The sequence below is a fragment of the Rosa rugosa genome, chromosome 2 (genome assembly GCF_958449725.1).
Source record: "Rosa rugosa chromosome 2, drRosRugo1.1, whole genome shotgun sequence".
NCBI classification, from domain to species: Eukaryota; Viridiplantae; Streptophyta; class Magnoliopsida; order Rosales; family Rosaceae; genus Rosa; species Rosa rugosa.
This window is the reverse complement of record NC_084821.1, coordinates 68,373,853-68,396,412: the sequence shown is the minus strand read 5'-3', so window position 1 is coordinate 68,396,412 and position 22,560 is coordinate 68,373,853. Positions and strand designations below refer to the sequence as shown.

The window sequence follows — 22,560 nt, the reverse complement described above, 5'->3', positions numbered from 1 at the left end:
GAAAAATCCTTTTCTAAAAGATAGCATGAAATAATGAATGAGTTATATGAAGATCCAGGAACTTAAAGTAGTTAAAATAAATAAAAGACGCCGAATAAATATATATAAGCAACTTGTTTAACACTAAGAATCAGATCTGCAAGAATATTTGAAGATCATGAACAAGCTTCAAAACAAGGCAATACTTTGGCATCCAACATATACAGATAGTATACCAAACACATAATCAAAATTAATACATAATTAGGTAAAAGCAGCACATCTTGACTATGTAACTCATCAAGGTATTGTTTGATTACCAAGCAAACGAAAAGCAAATGGTCCTTTTTAATTACGGGTCCATGAATAAACCAAAATAAAATAATGTAACACTCTCCAAAAAGGAACCATGATTGAGCAAAAACCAAACATAAAGTCAACACCATAACTATCCAAGACTTTCAGAAGGGTTGATAAACATAGCTACTATAATTGAACCATATAGAAATAAGCAACTTCAGGGGATAATTACATTCCTTCCCCCCTTAAAAGATAAAAGAAAACAGTATCTATTGAGGTATCACAAATCTCTTCCCCTCAAGGTAAAAGAAAGCAGTAGTTATTTATGAAAATTGATAGAAGATTCAGACACTCAACTCTAGTTGCTGCCCCAATTTAACCTCTTAAATAAGAAAGTGGAAAAACTTTATAGAATACTTATTGCTGTAACAAATCATTAACAGTTCCTTAAAATTTACCCTAGTTTGAAAATTGAGAACTAGGCTTTAAAACTGAAGAGCCCCAAGTGCTTCATCGTGCCAGCCTTACCTAGAGTGGCAAAAGGACAATTAACACTACTGAATCACATAACCAAAGATCAAAACTCAACTATAGTCGGATAGATAATGTCAACACCTAGGGCGGCAAGAAGAACATCTCTAATGACCTCTGAATGTGAATTTTAATTTTGTTATGTGCTAATATTGAATTTAAAAGTTGTGAATGTTTAAACCTCCTATGGGGAGCAAAGACACTAACTTCCAAACTCAATATTACAAGGTATTGATCCAATACTTATGTTTAATTATAGTCTTGTACATGGGATTGCTATTGACAATACATTATGTTAAAAGATGTTAATTAAACTGGACCAAAAAGTATGCAGAGTTTTATGTATTTTATTCGAGTTTTATGAATTGTTCACTAATAACTATTTACTGAATTTGGAGAACAAGTAATCAGCTATTTTTTAAGCATATAGTGAATCAAACAATGCAGACAGAAGCATCCAGGATCATAAACTCGATAAAATACAAGGATTAAATCAACACAGTTTGCCAAAATCATGCATGCCTCACCAGGGTCATGAAAAATTACTTAAAACCAAGACAATTCATCATGTAAAGCATGTAGGAAATCATGATTGAACTACGGCAACTATATAGTTTTGCTTAATTTTAAGATAGGTATGGAAACGCACCTGGAAGCAAAATTATCCTGCAACTTGGAAATAGCAACAAAATGAAAGCATACCCGCAGCAATAGGCTTCCTCAACCACGCTTTCAACAATAATTATACACAAATATAGGCGGAAAAAGTAAATTGAAAAAGCGAAAATATTTGTCAGGATAAACATTGTGAAAACGGATTGGTTTTAGTCAAATGAGTTCTTTTCAAAAATTTCTTATTTTCTGAACATAAAAGAATCAATCTTTCGTGCAAACTCATGCATAAGTTTTATTAAGATGCAAACCAAAGCAAAATCAGAAAATAAACTGAAGTTCCAGTTTTGCATAACATGTCTGCTCAGCTGTAGTGCCAAGACTGTGACATACTGAATCACATTCCCAAAACTGAAATAACCAACTGTAGGTTATAAGCTAAGTCAACATGTTTGGAGGCATGAAGAACTTCCTACACCATCTGAAAGTGATTATCCCAGCTTGTAAGGTGCTGATCTCACACCTAAAGATGCATGTTATTTAAACCTCCTGTGGGAGCAAGAACTACAATCTTTAGGAAATAAAATCACAAGTCTTCTGATCCTTTCTATAGAGTTATGAAATTTTTTAACATGTAATTGCTAGGGCAATATTGAATGTTAATTAAAATTTTAGATAACTTAGATCAGAACAAGTTTTAAGTGTCTTATGTCGAAATCTTTCAGAGTTTTACACAAAAACTTAAGGAATTGTGTAGTTTTGCTTAGCGAAAAAGGGAGTACTTAATCCACACAGCCACCAAAACACACAAAACAAAACCAGATAAGCAAACAATATTCATAGAATTCGACTAACACCTACAGTAGTTTCATATAGGCCTCAAGGCTATGGAATTTAGATTTGCAGTAGTAAATTGATAAAATATAAAGCATATATGAAACTCATGTAAAGATCAAGTTGAACACCATGTTTACTAAAACTGAATAATGTTTGCATCAAAAACATCTAGTTTGGTCAATTTGAAGGTATAAAACGGTTTGCATAAGTGTTAGTAGTAAAACCTTTAAGCCAAAGAAAAAAAAAAAATTCAATATAGAACCCACAAAGAAAATAAAATTTTCTAATTTCTCAGGAGAAAGGCAATCTACGGCTTAAAGATTAATTACATGCTGGGAGAAAGCATCCCAATTGGCAAAATACATTTATCAAGCTTCAGTGAAGAATTTACTGAAGAACTCCAACTTTTCAAGGTTTTTAAAATTTGCCACAAAATATCAGACTAAAATTCACAAAACATACCTCAATCGAGTTGCAAAAGTATCTAAAACAAAACCCATAAAACGATTTTGACAAAACAAATTGCAAAACCCTCTGTTCTCTTTTGTACTTCGCGCGCCAGAGAAAGAACAACGCCCAGAAAGAAAGAACTTTTTTTTTCTTTTTTTTTTTTAAGACCAAAGGTTTTTGGGTTTTGATTAAAAACCTGGTTTGACCCATTAAAGACGGGTCGACCCTCTACAATTTTGTTTTCAAATAATCGGCAGCACCTTTTTTTTTTTTTTTTTTTTAAAACACATGCTTTTCTTCCTCTTTTAAGATCAATCGGTCCAAAACATTTTGATTCTTAATTGAGCACAAAAGGCTCTGATACCAAATGTAAAACTAAAGTAAGATTGTACTCAATCTAAGAACACAAAACATAATTAGAGTAACATAAGCATAATGTCACACCCCGAATTCTGAACAAAGGATTTAAATCCGAAGCATGAAACTCAAATACCCTATTCATAATCTCAGAATTTTTTTCTCAAAACCAACCTCACCTTACACCTCTTAATATTACATAAACCAAATCCTCAAGTTACTTATTACAGCACACTCTCACCAAAACAAATTGTAAAGCTCAAATGAGCATAATTCTCCTCACAAAACAAATGCTGTAAATCCAATACTAATACTCTAAACTGCACGATCACTGCCCTGATTCTCCTGACCTGTAAGATTACCCGCTACACAATTTGAATAGTGTACCGGGAATTGCAACAACACAAAACCCGGTAAGCTTTTGACAGCCCGTATGAGTAAACAAGAAAGAACTGTTGATTTATTCAATTATATTTATTATAACTCAAGTAAACAATCAACACAGTCACAAGGTAACTCCAAAAATCACAGAAACATAAAAGCAAGTATATTCTCGATACTCTCTTTTAAAACTCAACATTTGACTGATCACAACCAACAAATATTGCAACATTAATATGTGAAATAACATTAAAGCAAAGCATGCTTGATTCTCTTTTCACTAACACCTTCACATATTAACAATATATCACGGATAGATATTTGATCAAAATAATATAAGTACACTTCTCTTCTTAGTGAATTTTCGGATTAACTGGTAACAAATCATAAATCCACATGCTAGGGTCCAACGTACTATACCAAAGCATGGGACAACCAGGTTGACTGGTAACAAATCACAAATCCACGTACTAAGGACACTACCAAAGTACGGGTAAGCCGCAGCATACCAAGGACACTACCAAAGTATGTATACTCAAAGTAAGCACCCTTCCTAAGAGTATAATAGTGCACTATCTGAAGGGACTAGGGCCCACAGCTTAACTTCCACATAACACCAAAACACATTTACCAGTAATTCACTTAAGCACGGGGTAGTAGATAACACCCGGCTTCACAATTGTACTTTTCAGACATGATCAAATTCACAAAATACAATCTTTATAATTTATAGATCGTATATATGTATATGTACACCCACATAAAGAGACATATTATTTCAAGACAAATCTTTATTTCTTAAAATAATTTCCATATATTCACAATTGGGCATATAGAATAGCTTTCACACCACATGATCAAAATTTCATTATTCAACAATTAAATGGGAGATTAATAGCTTGAATAATATCAAATCCATACTCAATCATTTCATCATACCAATCACACGTCAACCAAAATATATATTCCACGTAAATATATATATACGTAATCATCCGCTCAGGAATGACTACTAATACCAACTATAGTTCAAGTATAAAAACTGTGAAATTCATTTGTATAATAAAATCATTTTACTTACCTATGGACCGTAGTTGATCAAGTCCATATGATTTAAAACAAATATTTATTCCACAAATATTTTCACACAATTGCGACAAAATAAAGTAATTAAATTTGTTCGGTTCGTAATATGAACCACGTGAGGTTTACTCACCTCTAATCCAGCTGCGTCTTCTAAAAAGCCAAATATATCAATCCGAATCGTCCACCAAATCAATCCATCGATCACCTAATCCAATAATGATCTTAACTTAGCCAACAACTCAAAAACGTACTTAAACGATGATCCAACGGTCAGATCGAATTTAAACGATGATCCAACGGTCAGATCGAAATTATATGATGATCCAACGGTCGGATCCTCACGGATCGCCCTTAGGATCATCCTCCAATATTATCACTAAGATCCAACGGTCCGATCTTCCTGAATTGCCCTTACTAATATCTCCATAATTTTATATGAAAATCCGACGGTCAGATTCTCACGAATCGCCTTCCGAATTGCTGTTTTACAATTATACGAAGATCCAACGGTCGGATCTTCGCCCGTGACCTCACAAAGTCATCGGGACAGTCATACGATCAACATATCTAAATTTGAAGCAAAACCGATGGTCTGATCTTCGCAGATCGTAAACCGAAGATAAAACGTAAAAACCGTAAATAGTAACGTTAAAAACGTAAATCCACTATTTATCAACTTTTTCTAACATGACCATGTTATATATCAAAACGCTCGTATGGATGCATAGATCATCGCCTAGATAATGAAAACTCGAAATATGGTCTGACGCGCCGCCACAAGCGGTGGTCAGTGGGCGGTCAACGCGGCGGTCAACTCCGGGTCAACCACCTCCGATGGCAAAGCGACCAACTACAAACTGGTTCAAACTGAAGAGTTGCTCGACTTTCATACCTGAAGCTAAGCGAGATTCGGTCTAGATCGTCCTAGATCAAGCTTGGAAGTTGGATTAATCTGGCGCGTCTGATCTGATTCCAGATTGAATCAGAGTTGTCGAAACTTCAAACCTTGATCTTTTGCTCCACACTCAAAATCGTCATGCAAGGCTTATATGGGGATGATCAGCAAGAGGAGGACAACCCAAAACCGAGAGGATCGGTCGAGGTGATGCCGGAAAATAGGTTTTCCGGTCGGGTCACCGATCGGTGGCTGAGGTGCTCCGATCTCCGTCTGGGGGCAGCGGCGGGCCAAGATGACACCATGGGGCGACTGGTCGTGAAGCGACGAGTCTGGGGAAGGCCGGGTCGTGGCCGGAGGACGCCGGAGGAGTGAGATGGGGCCGGGTCGGGACGGTCGCGACCCGTCGGGTCTGAGGGACGCACGAGAGAGAGAACGGAGAGAGCTGGGGGACTATTCAGCAAAAATGAGATTTTTTCGTCCTTAATGAAAAATTCTGATTTTTCTGCTATTTATAGAAAAATCTCAATTTTCAAATATTCATAATTTATTCATACGAACTCCGAATATTGCGTTCCACATATGCACGAGATCGTATCGACGAGCTCTACAACTTTCATGAAGGAAGTTTTCCCAAATTCCGTACGTATAAAAAGTCAATTTCCACGAGCCCCTAAATAACGTTCGTTTTCGAAAATAAAATCGTTTGAACTAATTCCACAACTTCTCCAAGCTTCGTACTCGCTCCTACTATCGTGAAATCACTTCTAAAAATCCATGGAATTTAATTTGGATTTTTCGGGGTATTACAGTCTACCCTCCTTAAAGAAATTTCGTCCCGAAATTCAAGTACACTTATCGTCGAACAACAGTGGATACCTTGATCTCATATCTGATCCTAACTCCCAAGATGCATCACCGTCATCATGGTGACCCCACAACACCTTCACTAAGTTAACTTCTTTCCTTTGAAGCTATTTTGTTGACCTAACCATGGTACGAACAGTTTCAACGACTAGGGTCACGCCCGTCTTCACCTTAATAGTACTATGATCGACCACGTGGGACTCATCTTGGATATACTCTGACACATCTCTCATCATCCTATTCCACCAAAACTGTTATCGTAGGTCCATATACATTTATGTGCTCTCTGGTTGTGTAATATATTGAGATCGATGTGCTACTCGCAGGATCTCCTCCTTGAGATTATCAAAACTCGAAACGCACAATCTCGATCTTCAATCTCAACCCACCATCTGCTCCAACTGTCCACTCACAAAGTCCCTCGTCATTCAAATCAGTAGTTGATTTAATCACTTTTTAAACTAGTCAACTCCTTCGCTCAATGTTGTATTGTAATCTTGTCTAAAAATGAAACCTACATCCAACGATGGTTGTACCAACTTTTACTTCAACAAAACCTCAATTCCCTGCTCTGGATCCATCATAACCTTCTTTTCCTTTAGTTTAGTCTCATCGATACGTTCATTGCCACCATACTCTAAGAGATACGATAAATCTAAACACTGAATCTCCACCTCTCGATACAATTGCAACAGGTCATATCATTATTTCCGTATGTCAAGCCATACAGAGAGCCTATCATAGTAGCAATGAATCATGCATCACTACACAACAAGTGTCCTACTATCTCAGAACACAATCAAGAAAAAGGTCTAGCCTCAACTAGCCCATACCAATCATTACATGGCATTACACACATAATCATTGTCACACAAACAGCCATAAAATACTGCCAGACAATTAAACAAGCACTGCCACACCTTCATAAAGATGTACCACCAACAATCATTCTCAAAACACATCAATAAATCAAGTCACACAAAGGTCTAGCTAGAATCATCTGAGCCAAACCAAACACAAAACAAATCTGAAGAAATGCAATACTTCACTAAAGTCAAGGACGAATAACAGTTAAGACCTCCCATTTAAAACATCACGAGAACGCTACATGCCCAACGTGTGTAGTCGAACTAAATTCAACAGCTATCTCAGTTGACGCCTGCTAATGATCATCTGCCTTTTCCAGGACCCACACTGAGTACCTGACGTACTACTGCTCTCTACAACTACATTTTTCCTCATTCTCGGAAATCTCACATTGTTGTCATCTTCCTAAAAGAAGTCTTAAATTCTTGCTCCATTGTCCAAGCACTAGCAAGGTTCATTGACATGTAAAGGGACTACTCTTTCCCTAATCTCGTAATTTAGTCCCTACTAGAACATATGAGCCAACACCTCAACAGCTATCAACTAGACAAATCGATACATTTGTGTGAGCTAAGCTCCTAGTCTCCAACACTTATAACCCTCCAGACTAACGTAATGAGATCAACTCCAATTTCTCCACCACTAGAGTATAAGCACACGTCCCAAAAAGGTTCTACAAAGTCCTCTCGAGACATGGTCACTATAATCCTAGTTCCTTAGCACAAAAATCTCACCTTCATCACCCTCACCATAAAGGATGAGCATAACTATCATCTTCTTCTTCTTCAACAATACGGTACAATCCATGGAGAAGTACTAGGCCTAATGAATCCCTACTCAAGTAAACTCTCACCTTGAACCTTCAACTCCTTAAGTTCAGTTGGTGTCATCCGATAAGGTGCTAATAATATAGGTATCATACCTGGTATCACCTCGATAACAAACTCCACTACCCTCCTTAGAGGTAACATAAGTATTTCCCAAATTATATCACTAAGCCCGAAAACCACAACAATCTCTTTCCTAACCGCAACACTACCCATAAGCTCCACATGAGTCAAGAATCCTATTCAATGGCTAACACCCTAACCAAAATAAGTTCTATCAATTGGTTACGTCATGCTAAAGGGAAGCATTCAGCCCCAGCTGAAACTTCATGGCCAAACTCCTTGAATCCATTTGTCTCCTAAACCAATATAGTCTTGAGAATTCTGCCTCATAATCTCTCATATTCCTATCATCTTGAGTTGGTGAGATCAATTTTCTTTCCAACTGCTCCTAGATTCTCAATCTCTATCACCACTTCAACCCAAGAATAACATCCATCACATCAACTACAGGTGGAACAGGCAGCTCAACCTCTGATGCCTCCACCTCATCCTCAACTGTCTCTATAGAAAGATCATGTCCCTACATCGGACTCTACCTCTACCTCTACCTCTGGGTCTACCTCAACCCCTAGTTATGCCTCTCAATTTGTCCACTAGCTTGGAAGCAAAACAATACGTGGTAAATACTTGTATAACACTAAAACATAACATAAGTCAATACAAGTACATATTATTTAAGATACTAACACATCTATGGTAACTCAAAGTCCTAAAACGACTTAACGTTCTAAATGACTCCTAACACTCTTACATACCAATGACTTGATCAATACTGAAGAGCACACGATGGGGATCCGCTGCAGACGGGCCATCACTCAGAAAGTATTGACAATCATTGAATATGTACCTTACGCTCTGATACCAAACTGTCACACCCCGAATTCTGAATAAAGGATTTAAACCCGAAGCATGAAACTCAAATACCCTATTCATAATCTCAGAATTTTTTTCTCAAAACCAACCTCACCTTACACCTCTTAATATTACATAAACCAAATCCTCAAGTTACTTATTACAGCACACTCTCACCAAAACAAATTGTAAAGCTCAAATGAGCATAATTCTCCTCACAAAACAAATGCTGTAAATCCAATACTAATACTCTAAACTGCACGATCACTGCCCTGATTCTCCTGACCTGTAAGATTACCCGCTACACAATTTGAATAGTGTACCGGGAATTGCAACAACACAAAACCCGGTAAGCTTTTGACAGCCCGTATGAGTAAACAAGAAAGAACTGTTGATTTATTCAATTATATTTATTATAACTCAAGTAAACAATCAACACAGTCACAAGGTAACTCCAAAAATCACAGAAACATAAAAGCAAGTATATTCTCGATACTCTCTTTTAAAACTCAACATTTGACTGATCACAACCAACAAATATTGCAACATTAATATGTGAAATAACATTAAAGCAAAGCATGCTTGATTCTCTTTTCACTAACACCTTCACATATTAACAATATATCACGGATAGATATTTGATCAAAATAATATAAGTACACTTCTCTTCTTAGTGAATTTTCGGATTAACTGGTAACAAATCATAAATCCACATGCTAGGGTCCAACGTACTATACCAAAGCATGGGACAACCAGGTTGACTGGTAACAAATCACAAATCCACGTACTAAGGACACTACCAAAGTACGGGTAAGCCGCAGCATACCAAGGACACTACCAAAGTATGTATACTCAAAGTAAGCACCCTTCCTAAGAGTATAATAGTGCACTATCTGAAGGGACTAGGGCCCACAGCTTAACTTCCACATAACACCAAAACACATTTACCAGTAATTCACTTAAGCACGGGGTAGTAGATAACACCCGGCTTCACAATTGTACTTTTCAGACATGATCAAATTCACAAAATACAATCTTTATAATTTATAGATCGTATATATGTATATGTACACCCACATAAAGAGACATATTATTTCAAGACAAATCTTTATTTCTTAAAATAATTTCCATATATTCACAATTGGGCATATAGAATAGCTTTCACACCACATGATCAAAATTTCATTATTCAACAATTAAATGGGAGATTAATAGCTTGAATAATATCAAATCCATACTCAATCATTTCATCATACCAATCACACGTCAACCAAAATATATATTCCACGTAAATATATATATACGTAATCATCCGCTCAGGAATGACTACTAATACCAACTATAGTTCAAGTATAAAAACTGTGAAATTCATTTGTATAATAAAATCATTTTACTTACCTATGGACCGTAGTTGATCAAGTCCATATGATTTAAAACAAATATTTATTCCACAAATATTTTCACACAATTGCGACAAAATAAAGTAATTAAATTTGTTCGGTTCGTAATATGAACCACGTGAGGTTTACTCACCTCTAATCCAGTTGCGTCTTCTAAAAAGCCAAATATATCAATCCGAATCGTCCACCAAATCAATCCATCGATCACCTAATCCAATAATGATCTTAACTTAGCCAACAACTCAAAAACGTACTTAAACGATGATCCAACGGTCAGATCGAATTTAAACGATGATCCAACGGTCAGATCGAAATTATATGATGATCCAACGGTCGGATCCTCACGGATCGCCCTTAGGATCATCCTCCAATATTATCACTAAGATCCAACGGTCCGATCTTCCTGAATTGCCCTTACTAATATCTCCATAATTTTATATGAAAATCCGACGGTCAGATTCTCACGAATCGCCTTCCGAATTGCTGTTTTACAATTATACGAAGATCCAACGGTCGGATCTTCGCCCGTGACCTCACAAAGTCATCGGGACAGTCATACGATCAACATATCTAAATTTGAAGCAAAACCGATGGTCTGATCTTCGCAGATCGTAAACCGAAGATAAAACGTAAAAACCGTAAATAGTAACGTTAAAAACGTAAATCCACTATTTATCAACTTTTTCTAACATGACCATGTTATATATCAAAACGCTCGTATGGATGCATAGATCATCGCCTAGATAATGAAAACTCGAAATATGGTCTGACGCGCCGCCACAAGCGGTGGTCAGTGGGCGGTCAACGCGGCGGTCAACTCCGGGTCAACCACCTCCAATGGCAAAGCGACCAACTACAAACTGGTTCAAACTGAAGAGTTGCTCGACTTTCATACCTGAAGCTAAGCGAGATTCGGTCTAGATCGTCCTAGATCAAGCTTGGAAGTTGGATTAATCTGGTGCGTCTGATCTGATTCCAGATTGAATCAGAGTTGTCGAAACTTCAAACCTTGATCTTTTGCTCCACACTCAAAATCGTCATGCAAGGCTTATATGGGGATGATCAGCAAGAGGAGGACAACCCAAAACCGAGAGGATCGGTCGAGGTGATGCCGGAAAATAGGTTTTCCGGTCGGGTCACCGATCGGTGGCTGAGGTGCTCCGATCTCCGTCTGGGGGCAGCGGCGGGCCAAGATGACACCATGGGGCGACTGGTCGTGAAGCGACGAGTCTGGGGAAGGCCGGGTCGTGGCCGGAGGACGCCGGAGGAGTGAGATGGGGCCGGGTCGGGACGGTCGCGACCCGTCGGGTCTGAGGGACGCACGAGAGAGAGAACGGAGAGAGCTGGGAGACTATTCAGCAAAAATGAGATTTTTTCGTCCTTAATGAAAAATTCTGATTTTTCTGCTATTTATAGAAAAATCTCAATTTTCAAATATTCATAATTTATTCATACGAACTCCGAATATTGCGTTCCACATATGCACGAGATCGTATCGACGTGCTCTACAACTTTCATGAAGGAAGTTTTCCCAAATTCCGTACGTATAAAAAGTCAATTTCCACGAGCCCCTAAATAACGTTCGTTTTCGAAAATAAAATCGTTTGAACTAATTCCACAACTTCTCCAAGCTTCGTACTCGCTCCTACTATCGTGAAATCACTTCTAAAAATCCATGGAATTTAATTTGGATTTTTCGGGGTATTACACATAACACTACGATGAACAAAATATAAATCATGTATACCAACTTGAATTAGTCATGATAGATCTTCTCCTCTATCCAATCCTGTATGCAAACTTTTATGGGGCAAAGCTTATGAATAGCGTGGTGATTGATAGAGCAGGGATCTAAGACTTTTATAGGCATCAAGGACTAGGTACCTCCCATAAAGGATTCTTAGTCCTAATTAATGTAGGCCTTTGTCAAACTATTTCATGTACATTTAGGATTACTCTATAATTAAGTAATCAACAATATATACCGTATTCAGTACTGATTATACATAAAGAGGTCATAAAACTTGAATAATCAAAGCATTGTCTAATTAAGTATTCTGCAAATAAGGTAGCTAAGTTGTTGTGGTCCATAGTGAACATTGATAAGTCCATATTAATTCTTACACATATCAGATGAAACTTTACCGCCAGACACGAAGGCTTTGGCGCGATGGAAAAGAAAATCTCCTTGCTTGGATGGAATTGAAGAATAACGCCTATTTTTGAAGGAATTGAAGTCGGGAATCTCCATCTCCAATTCCATCGATTTTTCTCGTGCAGCAATTGCAAATTTCATGGAGTGTCTATCCAAATAGAGGACTTTGGGTCGTGGAATCGTGAAATATCGACTTTTCTTAAATTCCCCCGTTTTTTCCCTTATCCAAACACACTCTTAGGGATGTGTCGTTTCTGATATTGCCCGCTGAATTATAATATTCCATGACCTATTTTGATTCAAAAAAAAAAAAAAAATCTTAAGGTAATTGTTAAAATTTTGAACTACCATTTATGCCCCTACAAAATATAGATCTTAATAAATAAATTATTTATATATGAGGATAAGATAGTCAATAGACTATTCAAATATGAAAAAATTGTAATACTTTCCATGAAAAAAGGAGAAGTTTTCCCAAAATCATGACAGAAATTGCAGTAATTTTTTTAATTTTAAAAAATAAAAACCAATTGACATGTACGGAGCACATGTTAAGAGGCTAATATCTATATTTTTTTTTTTTGAAATGATATCTATACTCTTATTAAGAGAAGAGAGTTTGCTCTCCAAAACTTTTTTTTTTTACCGATTTAACCTTTATTGATTAAAAAACTGTGAAATATAATTAATCAATAGAGATAATATAGTAATTTATAGAAAACAAAATAATTGAAAAAAGTAGAAAATGTGATAATTGTTCGAGAAGTTTTTCTACTACCTACCGAGAAATTCTTAGATAGGGATTGCCCAACCACGTGGCGGTAGGGCAGCCCAATCAAAATTAAGAAAGAACTTTGTGTATTTCAAAATTATCCCTCTTTTAATAAAACAATATACCCAAAACACTCCCTTTGTATTTTATTTGACAAGTAGCGAAAATCATCAGATCATAGAAGTAGCGGTCCGCCCATCGAACCAGCGTTAACCAAGGTTTAGCTACCGCTAAATCTTAAGTATTAACAGGATCTAACATCCTAATAACCCTTTTTTTTTTTTTAAGGCTTTCTTATCAAATCGGATTACAGAGCTCTGTTTGACAACAGTAATGGTTTATGTCGATCGAACTCTAATGAGAAATCAAAGGAAATGAATAAAGATGGAGCATGGAGGTGGAGTATTTAGGCGGCGAGGATAGCAAGGAAAAATTCTACTCGGATTCGTCTTACTGTATAAGAATAAGGAGTTCCAAATGTGGAATATGGTTAGTGTGTTATTTTTGGGGGGACGAGTACATGGCGGACAAAAGTAACCCATTCTTATCGATCCTGTCCCATGAGAACTAGGAATCCTATACATAGAATCTAGTTAGGATAAAGATGTTGTATTTAGGCGGGATGAAATTTGGCAGGAGGAGAATAATGAGGACAAGTTTAACCCTGTCTCATTTCTTTTTATTGCCATATTATCTATCGAATGATAAAAAAGATTGAGTTTTAACAATTTTCTTCTTATATCACATTTTCTTGCTCTAAAAGTTTTCACACACGAATGATGTAACAATACATCTGAATACGGAACAATTCGTAAATTCATTCGAATTCAGCATTTACTAAATACATAGTATTGTAAAGGTCATTAAAATTTTTCATTAAAAATGCAAGGACCATACACTTTATTACTGAAAAACTCAAAAAAAAAAAAAAAAAATCATCAATTGCAAGTCTAAATTGTTAATATTCTTCAATCTTCATTAAAAATAATCAATTTCATGGACATATCTCTTTTACCAATTTTGTAACCCTCCTAAATTTACACTTTGACATATACAAAACCAGACGAAGGCAAATGAAACCTTCATGCGAGCAGTCAAAGATCGACAAAAATCTAAAACCACAGCCATATACACCGTAACCCAATCCCCATATGCAACGTACTGCTTCTCTCAGTCTCCAAACCGCCCCATAACTTTCCCAATTTCACAAAATTGCCCCAAAAATATTTTAAAGTTCAAACACGTCCAGTTACCCACGAGACCCGTGTAATAATGAAAAATTATTTTATACATGAATAGTGCACTGAACCAACACATATGACTGATATTAGGTGATCTTATTTCTTGATATAGTTAACGATTGTTTAATAATAAAAAATATATATTTGATAACCATGATATGTGATTTCTGCCATGATATTTACCGTCAATGTTTCACCAAAATAATAAAAAACTACATTTGATGTTACTTACTCATCGATTTCTGTTGATGCAAGTGTACATCAGGTGCTTTTGATCAATTCCCCATTCTCTTATCAACATTTTATAGAAACACAATTTTTGCAAATTAAGAAAATGGCCCAATCAAAATTCTTTATAGCAACAACCAATTTCTTTTTTTACCAAAAAAATAACAAAATTCTTTTCTGCATGAGTATCGCAAGTGAACCAACACTTAATATACAATAGCAGCTTTGGCACTTGTGAGTTACAAATTGTGATAAACTATTGACTAAAATAACCAAAAATGACAATTTATATTATCCAATTGTCCGATTATGTCAGTGCACGTCAGTTTTCTGAATCTATTTCGTGTGTTATAACAGACTCGAGCAAGTTCGTTACATTTATTTATAGTATCAGAAATCCTGCAAATTAAGAAAATGGCCCATGACAGCCAAGGGTCTGCTAATTTTTTTATAAATTAAAAACCCCAAGCCATATTTTCTTTTATAAATATTATTACTATCTGACTTATGAATTGCAGTGCTATTTTGACCTTTCGCTATCCGGATCTAGGGTTTCTTCTCTTGACGACTTCTCTGTTCTTCATCATCATCAATTCATCATCACCAAAAAAAGAAAAAACAAAAAACAAAAAAACCTAGCTAGCTCTCTCAGCACCACAGATATAAGCACCGATTCGATTTGGAAACAAAAAAAACTTATTGGGGGTATTCATCAATCACGGATCTAACATCTTCTACTTGAAATTAACCCTAATTTTTTTTTTTTATATCTTCTTTTGGGTTCTTTCTTCCTAAATCGGATTATTGGATTACAGTCACAATTAGCTGTGTTTGACGGCGGCGATGGTTTCTGTGGATCGAAATCCGACGAGAAATCGAAGTTTGGGAATAAAGATTTGATTTTTAATTTTTTTGGGGATTTTTTTTGGGGGTTTTTGAAAATGCTTAAGCTTGTGTATAAAGGGGAAGAGTTACTTGGGGAGGTAGAGGTATACCCAGAAGAGTTGAACAACAAGAAAATCTTGGATGAGTTGAAGGACATCAGAATAAGCCATTTTTCGCAATCCAGTGAGAGGTGTCCACCTGTGGCTGTGCTTCACACCATTAGCTCTAATGGGGTTTGCTTCAAAATGGAGTCAAAGTCTTCTTCTTCTTCTTCTGTTCAGGACACATCGCCGCTCTTTCTTTTGCACTCTTCCTGTATCATGGAGAACAAGGTATTATATAAAGCACAAACCACCCATTGAAATTAAACTAAGAACTTTAACAATCAAGAAAAAAACAGAAAGAAAGAAAACCCATGTTGTAATTCAGATTCATAATGAACCCTCTTTCATTGATAATGGACTCTGGACAGTTTTACAGGGGACCCATTTTGAGATTTGCTTTATTTTTTGAGAATTTCAGTGAAACCCAGAAAATTTTTGTACTAATTTAGGTCAGCTGTCTGAGGTTTAACTAGATTGTGGGAACTGTTTCTGAACTGAAATTTCTGTTTTTGTAGAATTGTAAGCTGAAATATATTCCTCAACTTGCTAAATTGGGCATAATTGACTCTGCTATGCTAAGAATGTACCATGTTAATTTCTGTTGCTGTCTTACTGATGTGTGCTTGATCGATGTACGTTGTTCTGTTTAGGGTACGTTGTGATGTGATGAGATTGCATATTTGTGTAGTTTACGTAACTGGATATTCGTTTGTTGTTGCTGCAGTTTATGTTGAGAGAAGAATTCTTGAATTATATTTGAGAAGTATTTAGTACCATTATCTTTTGGAATGCAGTACAAACTCCTTTATGAACCTTAAGCATGTCATTGATTTCTGGCTTTTATTGTGTAAATGATATGTGCTCATTGACTTGTACTGGTATTGGTACTCTCTTCATAGTTCATACTATCAGTAATGCTATTCTTTAATGAGATGTGATATTGCTCTATAATCAGTAAATTTATCCTTTCTTAATCAAGTTTCATTCCCGTGGATGGTTGTCTTTGCAAACCTTGACAATGATTCCATATTGTAACTGCAGACTGCAGTTATGGCCCTAGGAGGACTCTTTCGTTTATGGTAAGTAGAAACTCACTCTTCGTGGCTTTGTGCTTAATGTAAAGTTTGACTAGAATCATATGAGAAGTTCATGTAAAGAAAACATTTCTCTGCTTTTGATAATACTGATCTCAGTGTGTTATTCAACAGTGTGTGAAACGTCAGAGAATACCGTGTGGCCCGGAAGATAATGGCGGATTTGGATGATTTGCTCTTGGAGGCTGCAGGAAGAACAAGTTCAGGGTGGAAAAACCGGCACTCACATCCAACTTCAAAGACGAGGCGTGATGATTCATATTCTTATTGTAATAACCTCGATCGTTGGAGGAATAATACGAACCTCGTTGGAGGAATAATACGAACATTTCACCTCTTCCTTTAGCTTTTCACTCTCCCTTTTGGCTGTCTCGGTCTCTCTCTTTCGTCCCAAGCATAATTGCTTCTCTTTTCTTTTTCTCTGTCACGAGCTCTCTCACTCTCTCTCTCTCTCGCTCTCTCGTTCGAAAGCATCCAAGAAACAGAGCAAAAGCTCTCAATTCTCTCTCTCTCTCCGCCGGCCACCAATCTGTACCAAACCATCTCCCACAGCTTCAACTCGATCTTGCGCAGCTGCAGGCGGCAGCCTTTCTCTGCAGAACAACCGGATACGACGGCGGAAAACGGTTTGTTTTGAAAACCGTTTTAGTTCCAAGCTTGATAACTCGTGCTTCCGGTCACCAATACTCACCAAACTTCATCCTCGAGCTCGCCTCAACTTCCTGAAGCTCTCAGAAGCAGCCTCACACGGCGGCGTGGCCCGTAGCAGTGGCTGCAAGTCAAACCCAACCAAGAACGAAACCGGAGCTATCGATCCAAATATCTTGAGCTACAGGACGTCGTTTTGAGTGATTCTTAAACCAGTGAGCTCGCCTTGAAGTTCTGAACAACTCTTCAGAAGGGATCGAAGCGAGTAGTGGAAGTTTTTACGTCGAACGGGAGCTCGCCGGATTCTGCAAATTTTCCGGCCACCGACGCTTTCGATCAAGATATCTCGAGCTGTAGAGCTTCGTTTTGAGTGATTCTTGAACCAGTTCGTTCTTCTTTAAGTTCTGAACAAGTCTCCTGAAGGAATCGAAGCGAAAGGAGGACATTTTTACGTTGATCGGAGCTTCGCCGGTTTCTGGAAAAATTCCGGCCACCTCGACTGTTTTAGGTAATTTCAACCACTTCCGGTCATTTTCAGCTTACATGGTAGTTATGAAAGTTGTTAAGCATGATGAGAGGAAGAAGAGCAGCCCGGCCCCGACACCATTGGTGGTGGTCGGCGGCGGCTCTGCCACTAACTCCGGCGGCCCTTTCCGGCCACCTCCGGGGATCAAAAATATGGTTTCTGTGCATTTTCAGATTCTATATTTCAATACGATCATTTTGATATATTATACGCAATTTTTGGATATCGTATGATTAAGTTATGAATTTTTAAGTTTAGATCGATTTCGATCGTTAGATTTGTGATCTGTGAAGTTAGGACCGTCAGATGGACTTGTAGTTTTGATATGATGATCTTATGACTGTCCCAGTGGCTTTGTGTGGTCATGGGCGAAGATCCGACCGTTGGATCTTCGTATAAATGCAAAACAGTGATTAGGGAGGCGATTCGTGAGAATCCGTCCGTCGGATTTTCGTATAAATTTGTGAAGATGTTAGTAAGGACGATTCAGGAAGATCTGACCGTTGGATCTTCGTGATGATTTTTGGAGGGTGATCCTAAAGGCGATCCGTGAGGATCCGACCGTTGGATCATCATTTAATTTCGATCCGACCGTTGGATTGTTGTTTGAGTATGTTTTTGAGTTGTTGGCTAAGTTAAGGTCATGTTTGACTAGGTGATTGACGGTCTTCCTTGGGTGAGCGGTTTCGGTGTGTATTGTGTTGAATTGAAGACGCAGCGGGAATATCGAGGTGAGTAAATCGCACATGGTTCATTCACGAACCGAAATTCGGTGATTTTATTTAATTGAGAAATTGTGGAAATTGTTTTATGAAAATAAATATTTGTTTTAAATTATATGGACTTGATCGACTACGGTCCATAGGTAAGTAAAATGTATTTAACTATAAAAAAATGAATTTCTAGATTTTATTGCATGTGAACTATAGTTGGTATTAGTGGTCACTCTTGTGTGGGTGACTACGTATATATATATTTACGTGGAATATATATTGGATGGTGTAATTTACTGAGTTATATTTTGAGCATTACCCTTTGGAATATGTGATTTATCTTAGATGTTGTGTTGTCTATGATAATGGGTAATTGAGTAAAGTGCGATAGTTGAGTCGTTGAGATGAATTAAATGAGGAGTCGAGTGAATTGAGAAAAGCAGTCATTCGTAAGGTGAACCTTGGCCCAGGTGACACTTTACGATACAGTTAGAGCTCTAGTCTGTCTTCCATCATACTGCTTGGGGGATAAACGAGTTATCATATGCCCTTGGGTATGACATGACATACTGAATGGGGTGATTAATATAATTAATCATAAGCCTGTAAGTATGATATACTGAATGGGGTGATTAATCTAATTAATCATAAGCCTGTAAGTATAATATACTGCATGGGATGATTTATATAAATAAATCATAAGCCTGTGAGTATATATTGAGTAAACAGTTGTTTGTTTTTGAGTAGTCATGTTGAGATGTGAGTTGATTGATGCTTGAAGTGACGTTGTACACTTCAATTATTATGCAAAGAAAATACTTGAGTTAAATTTATGCTTGAGTCGATTTGGTTACTTTAAATCGTGCAATCCTTTCATTTACTCATACGAGCTGTCAAAAGCTTACCGGGTTTGTGTTGTTGCAATCCCGGTACACTATTCAAATTGTGTAGCGGGTAATCCTACAGGTCAGGAGAATCAGGACGGTGATCGTGCGCGTTAGAGAATTTGTTATAGTTTTACAGCATTTGTAATAGTGAGGTGAGTTAAGCTCATTGAGCCTTAGAATTTGATTTGGTGAGAGTGTGTTGTAATAATTAACTTGAGGATTTGATTTATTGTAATATTGAGAGGTGTGAAGTGTGGTTGTTTGTGAGAAAAAAATTCAGGACGTTAATTGTAATTGTTATTATTCATGTTTCGGATTTGAATTGATTATTCAAAATTCGGGGCGTGACACTTATGGTGGAAGTGACTCTAGGGGTGAGGACTCTGGTGATGGTCGTGGCTATGTGAGTAGGAAACCCTCTGGATCTCAAGTTCCTTTGAAGAAGCGGCTGGACCCTTCAGAAGTAGATGATGAACATGGCAGCCAGGAAGAACGTGATTATAATGATAGCGGTTCTGACCGTGGGGGAGAGAGCAATGAATCTGATGTTGGCAGTAATCTTTACAAAGATGAAGATGACAGGCGAAAGCTTGCAGAAATGTCTGAACTTCAAAGAGAGCTGATTCTGTCCAAGAGAGCGCAGAAGAAAGATGATTAGAGTCTAAAGGAGAAATTCAGACCAAAGTGGGATAAAGGGAAGGCCACACAGTCCAGGAAAGTGACCCCACCTCTTCCATCTTCTCGATGGAAGACTCAAGCGCAATGTTCAATGGCCTTGATGAAGCAGATTTTTTCTCCTGTATTGTAGAAACTCAATAAACAAGTGCAGAAATGTACTGCAATCTCACTCGATCATGAAATTCAAAGAAAGCAGATAGCTTATAAAGCCTTACAAATTAGGTGAAAAGCAAACAGCACTAAACAAGTGTCAAGGAGCATGATTCAAGGAAAGTCCAAACCTACCGCACTACCCTATTGAATAGGGATTATTAACATAAAACAATAACACAAAACATATCTTATCTTCTTTGGAAGATAGACCTTGTCAGCTCCAACATGTATCATCTGCTTCACAGTTTCAGCTGAGTAGACAATGTATTGGTATTTTTTATGGCTTCCTTTTTTTCCAACACATCCTCTTTGCTTGGCAAGCGGCCACCATTTTTCTCCACCTCTCTAACCCACTGATCATACTCCTCCTCCAGAGGTATAGAGTCTGAAACCATAGCCATCTGCCACCTGGCAGCAGAGTTTTCATTGCCCCAAACGACATTCAGATACTTGTGTGTGGTTTTATTCTCTAGTTTGTACTGCCGGTCAGGATCTGAAGAGTCAACATTACGGACCGAGCAGAGCCTGTAGATGAGCCGCCCAGACTTAGTCTTCCCAATTCCAACCCGTACAAAGCAACCCACGATTAATTCCTCAAAGAAAGGTTCCATAAGCCACTTTGCAAGTCTTGACCTCCGAATGGTAATTTCCTTTATATCTTCAAATGCTAGTCCCTGTGTGCCCCTTTCATCATCACTGCCAATAGCATCATCTGCACTTGATCCTTCATCATCACTATGAGACCGACTTTCACTGTCACTTTGACTAGAGCTACTCCGACCGACAGCAGAGAAAGATTTCCTGTTGGTGTGTGAGAAATTCCTAGTCCCCGCACTTCCTCTAGATGCATCTCTCAATTTACGGTGAGCTTCAGGGTCCTGCTGTTTCAAACGTTTTGCTCGTAATTCATTCAATGCATCATCTTTAGCAGGTGCCCTGTCAGCAGATCTAGCTGAGGAGGGAAATTGCACAAAGCAAGCATGATGATGCAAAGGTTGAAAGGATCAAGGCAAGACTTCAGCAGTTGGACGCACGGCGACAATCACAGGGGAAAGATAGCAAGGCTGTTAGGCTTGCTGAGATGAACAGAAAGAATAGAGTTGATAATTTCAAGAATGCCTCAGGATTAAAACCTGTGAAAACGGGTTTAAAAGCTGGGGAGGCTGGTTATGATCCATTTTTGAGGAGATGGACCAGGTCAAGAAATTACTATGTTTCAGAGCCTGGTGAACAAAAAGATGATGCCGAGGAAACTGCTGTTGCTGCTGAGGCATTGGCAGAGGTGGAAACTAATGGAGCAGAAGGGATAGTAGCAGTACGAGCTGGCTTGGTAGCCACAGCGGCAGCTCTGGAAGCTGCAGCTGGTGCTGGGAAGTTGATCGATACGATGGCTTCTGTTGATCAAGGAACATCGTCAAATCTCGCACAATTTTGAGCTGCCGATCTCATTGGCCACGCTTCAGAAGTTTGGTGGGCCGCAAGGAGCTCAGGAAGGATTCGTGGCAAGAAAACAAAGGATAGAAGCAACAGTTGGTTGCCGAGTCCCAGAGGATGATGGGAGGAGGCATGCGTTGACGCTTACAGTTAGCGACTACAAGAGAAGAAGAGGGCTTCTCTGAAATGCAAATGTTGAGGCTCCAGCCAAGCTGTCTTGAAAGAAGCAACATTAGCTTTCTCGGCAAAAACTGAATTGGTGTTACTTTGCGAAGGTAAAGCTTATGCTTGGAAGTTTAAGCTATAAGAACTACATTTGTTTCAGTGGTAGTGTACACTAGTATTGGTTGGTTCATTGTATTTCCTGGTATGTGCAACTATGGTTGGTTTCTGTTTCAGTTTGTTCACTTTGTTGTGACTTATTTAGTTGAGAGAATGCTCCCGACTTGCAGCACTACTCCAAAAACCTTATCAGACAACGGCAGAAAACCGTTGTGGGATTTGGAGACCCACCGTTGTAGAGTGAGCCGTTGTCTGTTGAAAATTCAAACAATGGTGGAACACAGTTGTGTGAGAAACACACAGACAACATGTATGTGTTATAACTGTTGTGTGATAGCTCGGCAGATGCCAAGCGCAACTGCGCAGCAGTTGAGGCGCTGTCTTCAGACAACAGTGCAAGTTTTCAAGCTGTTGTATGTTAAGACTTGTCAGACAACATTTCTTTAATTTTTCTGT

General features: G+C 37.9%; 2 protein-coding genes, 1 long non-coding RNA gene and 1 pseudogene across 3 annotated transcripts; 3 read left to right on the top strand and 1 right to left on the bottom strand.

Annotated features, from left to right (window-relative positions):
• Positions 1-15,252: 15,252 nt before the first annotated feature.
• On the bottom strand, positions 15,253-17,035 carry LOC133729651 (uncharacterized). Its single transcript, XR_009856443.1, has 2 exons — positions 16,920-17,035; positions 15,253-15,898 (listed from the first exon to the last, which is right to left on the bottom strand). It is a non-coding gene; the product is annotated as an uncharacterized LOC133729651 (long non-coding RNA).
• Positions 15,642-17,034, top strand: LOC133729650 (RNA polymerase II C-terminal domain phosphatase-like 1). Its single transcript, XM_062157217.1, has 3 exons — positions 15,642-15,917; positions 16,731-16,768; positions 16,898-17,034. Exons 1-3 carry the CDS (start codon positions 15,642-15,644, stop codon positions 16,902-16,904), a joined length of 321 nt encoding a protein of 106 aa, XP_062013201.1. The 3' UTR covers positions 16,905-17,034.
• Positions 17,036-19,894: 2,859 nt separating the features above from the next.
• LOC133731375 (protein RTF1 homolog) lies at positions 19,895-20,418 on the top strand (the record flags this gene model as incomplete). Its single annotated transcript, XM_062158761.1, has 1 exon — positions 19,895-20,418. A coding segment is annotated over one exon (321 nt), but the record flags the coding sequence as incomplete, so codon positions are not given.
• A 707-nt stretch (positions 20,419-21,125) lies between these two features.
• Positions 21,126-22,258, top strand: LOC133731374 (protein RTF1 homolog; annotated as a pseudogene).
• The last annotated feature ends 302 nt before the right edge of the window (positions 22,259-22,560 follow it).